The sequence below is a fragment of the Phoca vitulina genome, unplaced genomic scaffold (assembly GCF_004348235.1).
Source record: "Phoca vitulina isolate PV1807 unplaced genomic scaffold, GSC_HSeal_1.0 scaffold81, whole genome shotgun sequence".
Lineage (NCBI taxonomy): Eukaryota > Metazoa > Chordata > Mammalia > Carnivora > Phocidae > Phoca > Phoca vitulina.
In genome coordinates this window covers 4281558-4293787 of record NW_022589784.1, presented here as the reverse complement: position 1 = coordinate 4293787, position 12230 = coordinate 4281558, and the positions used below count along the sequence as shown (strand labels likewise).

General features: G+C 52.9%; 1 protein-coding gene across 1 annotated transcript in view; it reads left to right on the top strand.

Moving 5' to 3' along the window:
* The window catches only part of RFX2 (regulatory factor X2), an 87816-nt gene extending 84357 nt beyond the window's left edge, over positions 1–3459 (top strand). The window contains exons 16-18 of the mRNA XM_032394469.1: positions 1447–1600; positions 2654–2696; positions 3251–3459. Coding sequence (XP_032250360.1) covers positions 1447–1600; positions 2654–2696; positions 3251–3363 — 310 coding nt within the window. The 3' untranslated portion in view covers positions 3364–3459. The remainder of the gene's footprint in view (positions 1–1446; positions 1601–2653; positions 2697–3250) is intronic.
* Positions 3460–12230: the final 8771 nt, after the last annotated feature.

The following is a 12230-nucleotide window of genomic DNA, read 5'->3' as shown; positions in this document are numbered from 1 at the left end:
CCACACACGTTCAAGCGACCTTTGCTTTCCACATGCTGGTCTGGACACGGCGGTCAGCACCTGGCTTCCCTCCTTGGCTGCCTTTGCTAAGCCGTCTCAGATCCACAGCCTGCTGAAGCCACCTCTCTTTCCCCCACTGCCAAACCAAGTGCCTTAAGAGTGCATCTACGCGCCGGCCCAGGAGGACGTGCGAAGCCTTAAGTATAATGTCATCAGCTGCTCTCACTGACTCACCTGCACACCCCATCGTTCCCACACAAGCACAGAGTGTCAGCCCGTTAAAAAAAAAATAACAGGGCACACTAACATTTTCAAAAGTTGATTGGAGCAGCCCCAACCCGCAGGTGGTCAGTGAGCGAGGGGAGAGGTGTTTACAGAGAATTTGCGGGAGCAAAGCAAGGAAATGAGGTGATCGGCTTGAGCTTGAGCTTCGCCGCTGCCACCATGGAGGGGGGAGCCTGGCCCTTCGTGGCTGGTGGTTCGAGGGTTCCCTCTCAGAATCACACACGTCGCCTCCGGCTTGGTTCTGGGATGCTTGGGCCACACGGCGTCAGAGCTACTGCTGTGCAGGGCCCCCTGCTTGGGGACTCTGTCGGGGGCTCACACACATCTCCTCCTGCCTTGTCCCCTCCTGGTTCTTTTGCTACCACAGCGATGAGTGGGGAAGCCCTGAGGTGGGGCAGTCGGGTGTTTGGGGTCGGGTGCCAAGTGATCTCATCCCTTTAGATCAGGGGCCGCTTTTTCTGTGAAGAATCAGATAGTAAGTATTTCCAAGAAATAAATAAACTTTTATCGGCACACAACATGTAAATGAACAGGCATGACCAATGTGCCAATAAAACTTTATTTATGGACACCAAACTGTGAATCTCAGGTACTTTTCACGGGTCGTGGAACATAATTCTTCTTCTGACTGTGTCTCCAACCATTTAAACCCGTAAAACCCATTGTTAGTTCGCGGGCCGTACAGGCGTGGGCGGGGGGCTGGGTCTGGTCTGGATTTGGGGCCACACGTCCCCAGCCCCTGCTGCAGATGAAGGAGGCGAAAGCTCCCTGAAGTTCTGTCTTGTTTTAGGCACCTAAACCACTGACTGAGGAGCCAAGGCTGGATGGGAGGGAATCCCAGGAGGAGGGAAGGCCGGGAAAGGCTGCCCGCCGTGGGCGAGTCGTCAGGGCACTACGACTGACCACAGGCCATTGGCTAAGGCTTGTGTCAGACAGAGACACAATGTCCCATCTCCACGGCCCCCTGCTTAGAGCTGACTGCCCCGCCCGCCTCCCCTCCACCCCCGCCTGTCACAACGGACACAGGGGCGGTCTGGGTGGCTGGCAGGCCCCTTGTGGGATCTATGGGGCCCCCCCCCGAAAAGCCTGGCCCAACTGCCTGCCTGCCTGCGAGTCCATGCTCCCCGGAAGTCCCCAGCCTCTGTCTGCCCATCCCCCCAGCTCCATGGTGATCCGCGACCTCACGCTACGCAGCGCCGCCAGCTTTGGCTCCTTCCACCTGATCCGCCTGCTCTATGACGAGTACATGTTCTACCTGGTGGAGCACCGTGTCGCCGAGGCGACCGGAGAGACGCCCATTGCTGTGATGGGAGAGGTGAGGGCCCCTCCTGCCCTGGGGACCTCGGCACGCCGTGGGCAGTGTGTGTGACACAGTGGACGGCCCAAAGAGAAAACACTCACAGGAGGCCTGTGGCCACGTGGGAAAGCGCTCGCACGCTGGAGCCCACTGGCCTGGGTTCAGCCCTGGCCCCTCCGCCTCCTAGAGCGTTCCTGCCCCTGAAATGAGACCTGGAACACCCGGCCCGTGGGAGGTCTCCTGTTGGAACAGACATATAAAATGTACCATTCTGGCCATTTTAAAGTGAACGATTCAGTGGCATTTAGTACATTAAGAGTTGTGCAGCCACCACTTCTAAGTCCAGAACATTCCATCACCCCAAAGGCAAACCCCACCCCTATCAGCAGTCACCACCATCCCTCTCCCCCGGCGCTGGCACCTGCCACCCTGCTTTCTGCCAGGATCTGCCTGTCGTGGGCGCCACACCCGGGTGGAATCATACGTGGGTGTGGCCTTTCTTGTCTGGCATCTGTCACTCCACATCATCTTTGCAAGATGCAGCCGCGCTGTAGCGCAGATCATTGCCTCACTGCTTCTGTGGCCAGATCATATTTCCTTGCACGGACAGTCCACATTTGGCTTTACCTGTTCACATGTTGATGACCACATGGGTTGTTTACAGCTTTGCGCTGCTGTGGGCACACATTCTTGTTTGAATACCTGTGTTCACTTCTTTTGGGTACATTCCTAGGAGCGGAATTGCCGGGTCATGTGGGGTTGTTTTGAGGAAGAAATGAGGTGATGCCTAGAGAGCTTTTAGTACATAATAAGCCTGTCACCTTTAGAGGCCACAGTCCCTGTCCTTTTGGTGGCCTGAGCAGTCAGCACCCACTCAGCCCTCCAGCAGCTCCCAGGCAAGACCCAGAAGGTGCCAGAGGGGACACACCAGCATCAGTGCCACTTCTCATGGGGGAACCGCTCTCCTTTACAAGCGAAGCCTGTGCTAACTACAGACAGAGGACAGTGCTGACATTCACCAGGACCAGGCCCCTCTGTGGAGGCCCCTGACTCTGGGCTTCTCTCTTTCAGTTCAACGATCTCGCCTCCCTATCGCTGACACTGCTCGATAAAGGTGGGTGTGTCCGTGGCTTTTCCGTGAGGCTCTCCCAGGGGCTATTCCTCCCACCCTGGGCCTAGTAGACATCGAGGCAGCTCCCAGGGTGGGTTTGAGGGCCTTCAGGAGCTGGCATCCAGACAGGCTGGTGAGGCCTGGGCAGCAGCAGGTGTCCCAGTGATGCTTATGCGGGCCTGGCCCCTGCTGGGGCTCAGAGGAGCAGCCCTGCACCTCCTTCTTGGGTGGGTGCTTTGGGATGCCATCTAATCCTGCTCCCCAGACACCTCCACATCAGGCCCAGGAGCAGGCCACAGTCCTGGGCTGCCTGCATCCACTTGCCCCTACCCCAACCCATTCCCTGCCCCATGGGGTAGGGGGCACCAACTGCTGAGGGGGACCCTGCCAGGAATGTGACCCAGCAAATGGACACTGGTCAAGGGAGCTCTCCAGTAAGAAGGCCTCCCTGGGCACTGCAGGGCAGTGTCCACACCTGTGCACCTCTCTGAGAATGTGCTTCTCTCTCCCTCTCCTTCCTGCGCCCACACTCCTCATCCGCAACGCTAACCCTGCAGATGACCTCAGCGAGGATCGTGGCCGTGAGGCCAACTCTGACGCCCGCAGCCTGGGCGAGCCCCTGGTGAAGCGGGAGCGCAGTGACCCGAACCACTCCCTGCAGGGCATCTAGCTCTGCGGTGCCTTCCCCAGGCTCCAGACCGGGCCCCTCGAGCTCTACTGTAATAGTGCCTCTTAGATGACGTGACCTTTGCTCTGACTCACGGGGGCGCCCTCCAGAAGAAAAACCCTCGTGAACCACAACAGAAGGTCACATCGGGTTCCCGAGTGCCTGAGCTGCTCAACCGGTGCCTCCTGGGTCATCTTTTCCTTCTGAGTGTTCTCTCCTCTGCCGGACCATGAACTTTGGTCCAAGTCTACCCATCCCGCCTGAGAGCTGAAAGGGGCCGCGCTGGACGAGCGGGCACCTCCGCGTTGGGCTTCTCCTCGGATCAGCTGCTTCCAGCTTCCACCATTATTTTTTAAAACTCAGATCCCAGGAGGGAAGGGGTGTCCTGCAGCTGTTGGGCAGTCCCGAGCTGACCGGTGTCCACAGAGCCCCCTGCCATGGTGCCCTGTGGTGGGAAGGGACCTTCTCCGCGCTGTGCCCAGGGCCCCCTGCCCTGCCGGCTGTGCTGAGGCGTGGAGGCCGGCGCACAGGCCCACAGGAGCCCCATCTGCAGACACCTAACGTCCCCAGAAGCAGCTGTCAATCGCCATGGCCCCATGTGGCCCAGAGAACAAGTCACGGAAATGGGCCGCCCGTGCCAAGGCATAGTGGTGTCTTTAAGAACCAAGACCAGAAGTTTTATCAGCAACTGGAAGGATTTGGGTTCTGTCCAAGGTCACAGCCAACGTCAAGCCAAACTGCCAGGTCTGGAATGAGTTTGTTCCAAGGAGGCTGGGTGGTTGGTGTTTCAGTGGTATCTTCAGAGAGCAGCCATCGGGCCAAGCCTGCCTGGCTCCTGCCCCATAGAATCTTCTGGAATGCCTGCCTTTGAATTAGCAATCCTGGAGCACTTTGACCCAGGGCAAGTCCCATCTTGAACTGCTCAAAGTCGACACTCTTCTCTGGGCTAAATGAATCCCGAGGACTTGCACAGCCCTTGACCTTTGAACACTCCGGATCCGGATCCGCCGTAACACATTGCACTTGGTTAGCTCCGTGCAAGAGTCCTGCCCCCAAGCCAACTGCAAAGAAGAAAGACAAACCTCTGGTCTAGGAAGCACCATCTTATGAAATGCAATAGTTTCTCCTTTTGGAAATATGTTTATACCAATAGTTTTGTGCTCTAATTGTTATTAGAATGTTTCTTATGAACATGTATATTGCAGTATATTCAGTCCCCAATATTTTTTTTCTCATTCACACAGAAGGTACTAATGTAAACTCACGTGGCCTTTAAAAACCTTACTTCCCAACAAGCAGGAGCGCTGAGCATTCCTAGGCCCACGCCAGGTGTGCAGGGCGGTGTGGAGGGGAAAGACAGGAAAGCTAGGCGCTTATTTTAGAAACCAGTCTATCATAATCACAATGTTTGTCTGGTTTTACAGTTCAAGACTTAGATGAAATCAGACGGAAAGAATGTCTTTAAAATATATCTATCTCCTCTCCTGGGAGACATTTAAGCTCACGGTTCTCGGATTGTAATGGCCTGCCTTTTCTTCCACGGGGGGTGAGCAGTACAAACCGGGTTTCCGCCTTACGCTCCTGCCTTTGCAGGATTGCACAAGGAACAATACAAATGACGGTAAAGACACGCGCCTTCCAAGCCCGTTCTTGTTTTTCATGGCAGTGAACACACGCGATCCACAGTCCAGCTTCTCCCCGACACACACACACACACACACACACGCACGTGCGCGCGCGCGCGCACACACACACACACACACACGGTGGCCCGGGAGGATGCAGGCCTCCCTTCAGGCCAGTCCCCTGCCCTGGACAGCCAACCTGGCCGGGCTCCTGCCCTGCGAGGCTCCGAGGAGAAGCAGTGGCCTCCAGCACTCTGTTCTGGACTCTGGGGAGTGTTCCAGAAGGAGCACATTCCCTGAGCTTCATTTGGCAAGGCCAGCTCTGGGCTAGAGATGACAAGAAAACAATTCTCAGCCCAGGATGGTCAAGACTATTTGTAAGCAGACTAGACTTACTCAGATATGGCAGAATAAACCCCGGCTCCAGGCACTGGTGAAACCCACCGGTGGCTCCCAGGGCTTATTCGGTAGATGGGTGGGGGGCCAAACTTGGGAAGAATCACTGCACGAACTTGTTCTAAAATGGCCAAGTCCTGGGCCCCGTGCACAGAGAGGCTGCCTGGTGGGATTACCATGGGGGCTGGGAATCCGAGTTGTTTGGACTTCCCCTCTGGGGGGGGTTGGAGGGGCTCTGACACAGGGGATTATAGGACTTTGAAGAAACCCTGCAGAGGAGACCAACAGGCTCAGGAACCAGGAACGGCCCACGGATGGGAAGATGTTCCAGAAATGTGGGACACAATTCCTGGTCAGCCACCCCTAAAAAGTTGCTTCTCCGTGTCAGGCCAACGCCCCACGTGCCCCAGAGATGCTCAGCCCTGGCCCCAGCCGAGGCCCATCTGTCCCCGGTAGAGGCCCTGAGGCCCCCAGGTGACACTAAAATCATCTAGTACTTCCCTGGGCTGGGACCTCCAAGGGCCTGCACGCGGCTTAATGCTCTGCCGTCACAGTCTTGAAATTCTTACTAGTTTTTGAACAAAGGGCCCACGCTTTCATTTTGCGCTGGGCCCCAGTGCAAATTTTGTGGCCAGTCTTGGGAAACTCCCAGGACACAACCATGCAGACTCCCCTTCAGCTGGGCGGCCGGGCCCTGTCTCTGTGGCGAGTCCCTGCCAGGCTCTGAGAACCCAGCGGAACCCCGACTCGCCCCATCCGCTCGTGGTTCACGATTGCAGGCCCTCTCCAGCCTGAGACCCCTGAGCAGTGCCAGCCCTTGCACCAAGCAGCAGCCACCCCCCGCCTGCCCTGTCTGAGAGCCAGGCCAGGTGCTGGGGTGGCAGGGTCCCTGGAGAAGGAGAGCCAGGCCCTGCTCATGGGCCTGAGTGGCTGGTGACGGAGTGAGCACAGGTGATGCCTCCATGACCACCATCCCAGGAGCCAGAGAGGAGATGAGCAGGACAGACTGCTGAAGGCCCACAGGCTATCAAGTCCCTCAGGGCAGAGGGCCAAACAACAAAGGGAACCTAGTCCCACCAAGAGCCTCTGGGAGGTTCTAATCACAATGGCTCCACACTAGATGCTTCTGTCCAATCTCCTCTTTTTGATAGTAGGTGTTACCCACACTGTACACATGGGAAAATTGAAGCTACCTGCTGGAATGCAGATATGACGGCTGGAGCATCAACAGCCATTTTAGACCCTGAGGTGGACTCCTATAATAAGGATGGCAAAGCAATGAGACAGAAGGAGCCTGGATCCCTGGTGATCATGGAGCTGCATTACAATCCTGATGACCCACAGAGTTCAGTAAGCTGCGGGGCGGGGGGGGGGGGGGCGGGCAGGGGAACCCACAGATGTTCTGCCTCTGGGAACTCTCTGGTAGCAAGAACTCTGAAGCAAGCTGTGAGGTACACCCACACACACACACACACACACACCCACACCCACACACACCCACACACACACATACACACACACTCCAGCTGTGGGTGTGCTAAGAAGGGAGAGACTCCCTAGCTGAGGGTGTCACCCCTCCACCACTTTTCCTCCCACAGCTCAGGCTGTTGCCCGTCTGCTCCCAGCTCCCACTCCAGAGCTTCATCCTTCCACACCTTCTGTGACCTGGTCCATACCCAAATGGAAATGCCCCTCCACGTGCTGCTGACTTGCCCCACAGTGGCCCGGCCCACCACTGCTCCGAGGTGTGTGGGTGCCTCGCCCTCCACAGAGCAAAATAGGAGCTCAGCATCTGACCGTTCAGGCCTCTTCCTCGTGCCTCCATCACGGCGCTGCCCACCATCCATCCAACCACCCAGACCAGAAACCCAGGGCCACCTTCATTGCCCACACCCCTCCTACTTCCCCAAAACACCCATAACACGGTCACTCTCTCCTTCCTCCTTGCCACTCCCCAACTCCTCCTGGCCGGGAAAGGAAGCATGGTAGGGGAAATAGGGCTAGGCTATGCAGGTTTGAGTGCCAACTCCACGGTCACGGGCTGTGTCCTCAAGTATATTACAAATGACCCTTGAACAACATGCGGGTTAAAGGCGCCAACGCTCCTTGCGGCCAGAAAGTGCACACATATAACTTTTGACCCCCCAACAGCTTAACTAATGGCCTACTATTGACTGGAAGCCTTACCAATAAACAGTCAATTAACCCATGTTTTGTATGTTATATGTATTATCAACTGTATTCTCAAAACAAGCCAGAGAAGAAAATGTTATTAAGGAAACCATAAGGAAGAGAAAATAACATTTACAGCACTGTACTGAATTTATTGATATAAGTCTGCATATAAGTGGACCCACGCAGCTCAAACCCGTGGTGTTCAAGGGTCAGCTGTACTTAAATCAGTTTCTCCATCTGCAAAAAAAGGTAATAAAAATACCTACCTCACAGCCTTGTGAGCTTTAAATAAATGAATACTTAGTACTGGAGTAAGCATTCCACAACTGTGTCTTGGCCTCGGCACTGTGGACGCTTGGGACCAGACCATTCTTGCTGGTGGGGCGTGCGGGGCACTGTGGGATGTGGAGCAGCATCCCTGGCCTCACCCACCCCCTGCCAAGCGCACCTTCCCTCCCCCAGTCATGACAATCACAGATGTCTCCAGACACCTCCCAGTGGCCCCCGGAGGGGGGCAGAACGGACCCCGGGTGAGAACCACTGGGTGAGAGCACTATCATGATGACCAGTTCCCTGCATCTTTTGTACCTTGGCAACCACATCACTTATCATTTGTCTTTCTCTCTCCACACAAACCCTTACCCACTCAATGCTCTTATTTCTTGCTCTTGAAACTCAGCCCACGATCTCATCTGGGGCTCTTTCACCTTCACTGGACTTCCCACCTAACCTCCACGCCTTCACGCACACACCTGCCTCTTTAGTGCTTCTCTTGATTGACACCTCTTCCAGGAAGCCTTCCTGGAAGCTCTCCCACTAGATTAGGATCCTTTATACCCCGCCTTTCCCATAAGCACTGTGGGTGAGTAGCTCTCATCTGCCTTGCTTGCCCAATACCGTATTTCCCCAAATCTAACACAGTGTATACGTAGGTTCAGCAAACATTTAGTGACTGAGTGAAGAAGGTTTCTGGGAGAAGGTGCTATTCATGGTAATCATGGGAAGGTACGGGAAAGGAGGAGAGAAAACACATGGAAGAACACTAAGGAATGGCCAAACAAAAGAAAAATCCATTCAGAAGAGGCCACCACCAGAATTTTTTTTCCTTATCGGAGCTGGGCTTTAGAAAAATTTATTCTGGTACAGTGGATTATACATAAGCAGGAAGCAAGGAGGCCAGTTAGGTACTTGATAAGATGGCACAAGTGAGGGGTAGGGAGTGGGGGTAGTGGAGACAGGGTGGTGGAGACAGCAGGGGAGGGGAGCGGGCAGAAGCAAGAGGTCCACTAGAGCCCCCCCCCCCCACCGTGCCTAACAGCAGATCGAGTGGGTTATGAAATCAAGTTGGTGGGTTATGACCAGTTTAGTCTTTTTTTTGTTTAATGGACCAGGATAGAAGTAGAAAACATGAGAAGTATTGATGGGATCCAGACAAACCTAACTTTGTAAAGTTTCTGTTTCAGTATCATGTGTTATGTGTGCATACGTACACAGACGGCATTAGGCCGCCACATCAGCCTAACGTACAATGTACTGGACTCATGAAATGTACTGGATACGTATATGTGTCAAAAGCCACAAGTACTAACCGGCAATTCTCAACCTATTTTGCGGTCATGGGTCTCTTCTAGAATCCTCTGTGATAGATGTTTGCGGGGTTTTGCCATCCAGCATCCATTCCACCTTCTTTTGGAATAACACCCTGATTTCCTTTTGAGGAATGACCTTTCTCCCATGAATTTAAATACCACCTCTACGTGGGCACTGGAGGGAATGGGCTTAGCATATGTGGGGAGCAGTGAGACCAGTATGGCTGGCTATAAGGGAGTGAGCAGGGCAGGAGGGAGACATGAGGGCTTCCTAGATGCTAGCCAGGACTTAGGGTTTCATTCCAGGAGTGAGAGGCCCATGACCTCAAAATAGATTGAGAGCTCCCCTCCATCAGCTCTCAGATGTATGACTGCCCACCCAACACCTCCACTTGGATATCTCGAATGGCAAATGGCATCTCAGACCAGCAGCTGGGCACCTAGAAGAGTCGATAATAAATAGTTGGAGGCATAAACTGGATAGTCATAAACTGGATAGATGGGGAAAGCAGGGTGGGGGGCACAAGGTAATAAGTGCCCCACCATGCTGGACCCATCCAACACTTTCTCCTATTAGTCTGAATTGTGAGCTGCATGTAAGACTGAAAGCAACAGAAGTGTGGGGGTTCTCCGAGAGGTGCCCCACCCACCCTGCTAAACTGGCTGTCAAGACCCACTGGAGCCTGCCCAGTTTCTTCTTTTCCCCTTGATCTTAGGAGCATCTTCATAACTTTCCAACAAATTCTCCCTTTGCTTAAATTTGCCAGAAGTGTTTTTGGGTTTGCAACCAAATCGACACACCCTCAGTACCCATGAATTTTGCAGTCAGATTCAGAAGGGATTCTCTGACCTCCCCGAAGTCCTCCCAGGATGGAGAGGCACTGTTTCAGAGGCCGACTGGGAGCATAGGTGCAGTGCAACCAAGACAGGCTCCGTCTCCGCTGCTGCAGCCAGCACCTACCAGACCTGGTTCATGGAAGATGCCAGACCCCCGACTGAGACCCCCCTCCAACTGACACAGAGCCTGAGTCCCCAACAAGTTCAGTTACTTAGAAGGAACTTGCAATCCCAATCCTCTGCCGCCCCCCAGTGGTCACTGTGTGACATGGCCTCTTCCTTTTCCCCTGGGGACACACAGAGCTGGGATTTTTGCCTAAACTGGAGGCAGTTTTGTTTACTAAATTGCAACAATGCAAGATAGGAAAGACCACAAGCAACAGATTGAATGAGCTAGCTTCCTTCTTTCCCTTCTCTGCCTCCCCTTCTCTTCCTCAAATATTCCCTATTTATTTACATAGATTCAGAGTATCTCCCCAAGAGATACTCAGTAATTACAATGGGAAAAGTAGTAACTTGTAACTTGGCAGAGGCTATCTAAACCAAGTGATCTGAATTATCATCACGAATGGTACAAACGCACCGAGACAGACACATCACTCCTGTGCTATTCCTGCCAAAAATTGGTAATCTGAGTTTAATCATGAGGAAACGTGAATCAAACCCAAAATTAAGGGGCATTCTACCAAATAACTGGGAGTACTCACTACCAGTGTCACGGTCAAGAAAAAAGACTGAAGAACTGATCCAGACTGAAGGAGACTGAGAAATGATATCTCAATGCAACGTGGGATCCTGGACTGGATCCTGGGACAGGAAAAGAAATCATTAGTGATGAATGGTTGAAATTTAGGTAAGATTTGTATATTAATGAATGGAATTGCATCAATGTGAATTTCTTAGTTTTGGTCAGTCACTGCACTGTGGTTATGTAAGATGTTAATATTTGGGGAAGCTTGATGAAGACTCAAGTAGGAAAGACGTTAGGGTTCAAAGCTGACAGCCAAGAAAGAATTCTTGAGATGTCTTTGGTGCAAAAAGGTGGTTTTATTAAAGCACACAAGAACAGGACCCATGGGCAGAAAGAGCTGCACGGGGGTCATGAGGAGTGGCGCATTATATACTTTAAAGTCGGGAGGGGGTTAGGGATAGCGTTAAGTCTCTAAGGAATTCTGGAAGCAAGGCTTTCAGGACCTTGGGGGGGTAGCTATTGTTAGGAAAAGGTCATTTATTACTGTCTAATAAAACCTTAGTCACGAGACCCTTCAGATGTATATCGATGGGTCATATGCTTGGGGAGTGATTGCCAACATGTATCCTGGGGTGGGGTAGAGATAAAGGAAGTTTTGAAAGGAATTTTTTTTTAATTTTATTTATTTATTTAACAGAGAGAGAGACAGCAAGAGAGGGAACACAAGCAGGGGGAGTGGGAGAGGGAGAAGCAGGGAGCCCGACGCGGGGCTCGATCCCAGGACCCTGGGATCATGACCTGAGCCGAAGGCAGACACTTAATGACTGAGCCACCCAGGAGTCCCGAAAGGAATTTTTATATGTTAAAGTAGACATACAAGATCCTGGGGTCGGGCTAAGATTGCCTTTTGCCCTCAGCAAAGTATTAACATTGAGGCAGTTGCGTCCCTAGAGGAAGGTCACCCTGCCTGTTTCAGGGACTTGTCAGGGGCTGTAAGTAGTGAGGACATTTAGTAATTTTCTTTTGCCTTTGTTTCCCACATCAAAGACTATATGGAATTCTTTGTGCTATTTTTGCAACTTTTTCATTTAAATCTATATTTTAAATTGAAAAGTTAAATTTGTAAAAATTACAAGTAACATAGAATAAGTATTTCCTCCCAATTCCATACTATATTCAGCTGCTGCAGAATATGCAGCACCCAGCTTGGGTCAGAGGCCCCGCCCCATCAGAGGCCCCGCCCCATCAGCATTAGCATCGGCCACATCGGACATCCTGCTGTCATGAACTCCACCTGTGGACTGGGGGCGGACAGGGAAGGGTGCTGAGTGGAGGAGGCAACCCAGGATGACTCTCCCTGCCCTCACCTGACTCTGAGCTCCTTGAGGGTGGGGAACTGTGTAGCTGATTAATCTCTGGGGCCTCAATCTCAGCATGGGGCTGGGCACAGAGCAAATACCTGCCCATGATGGGAAGATGAGAACCTAATTGCAGCTGTGAAGGCCCTTTTTACTGGAGACCAACTACAGAAGCCATTAAGAACATGGCTGTGAAGGG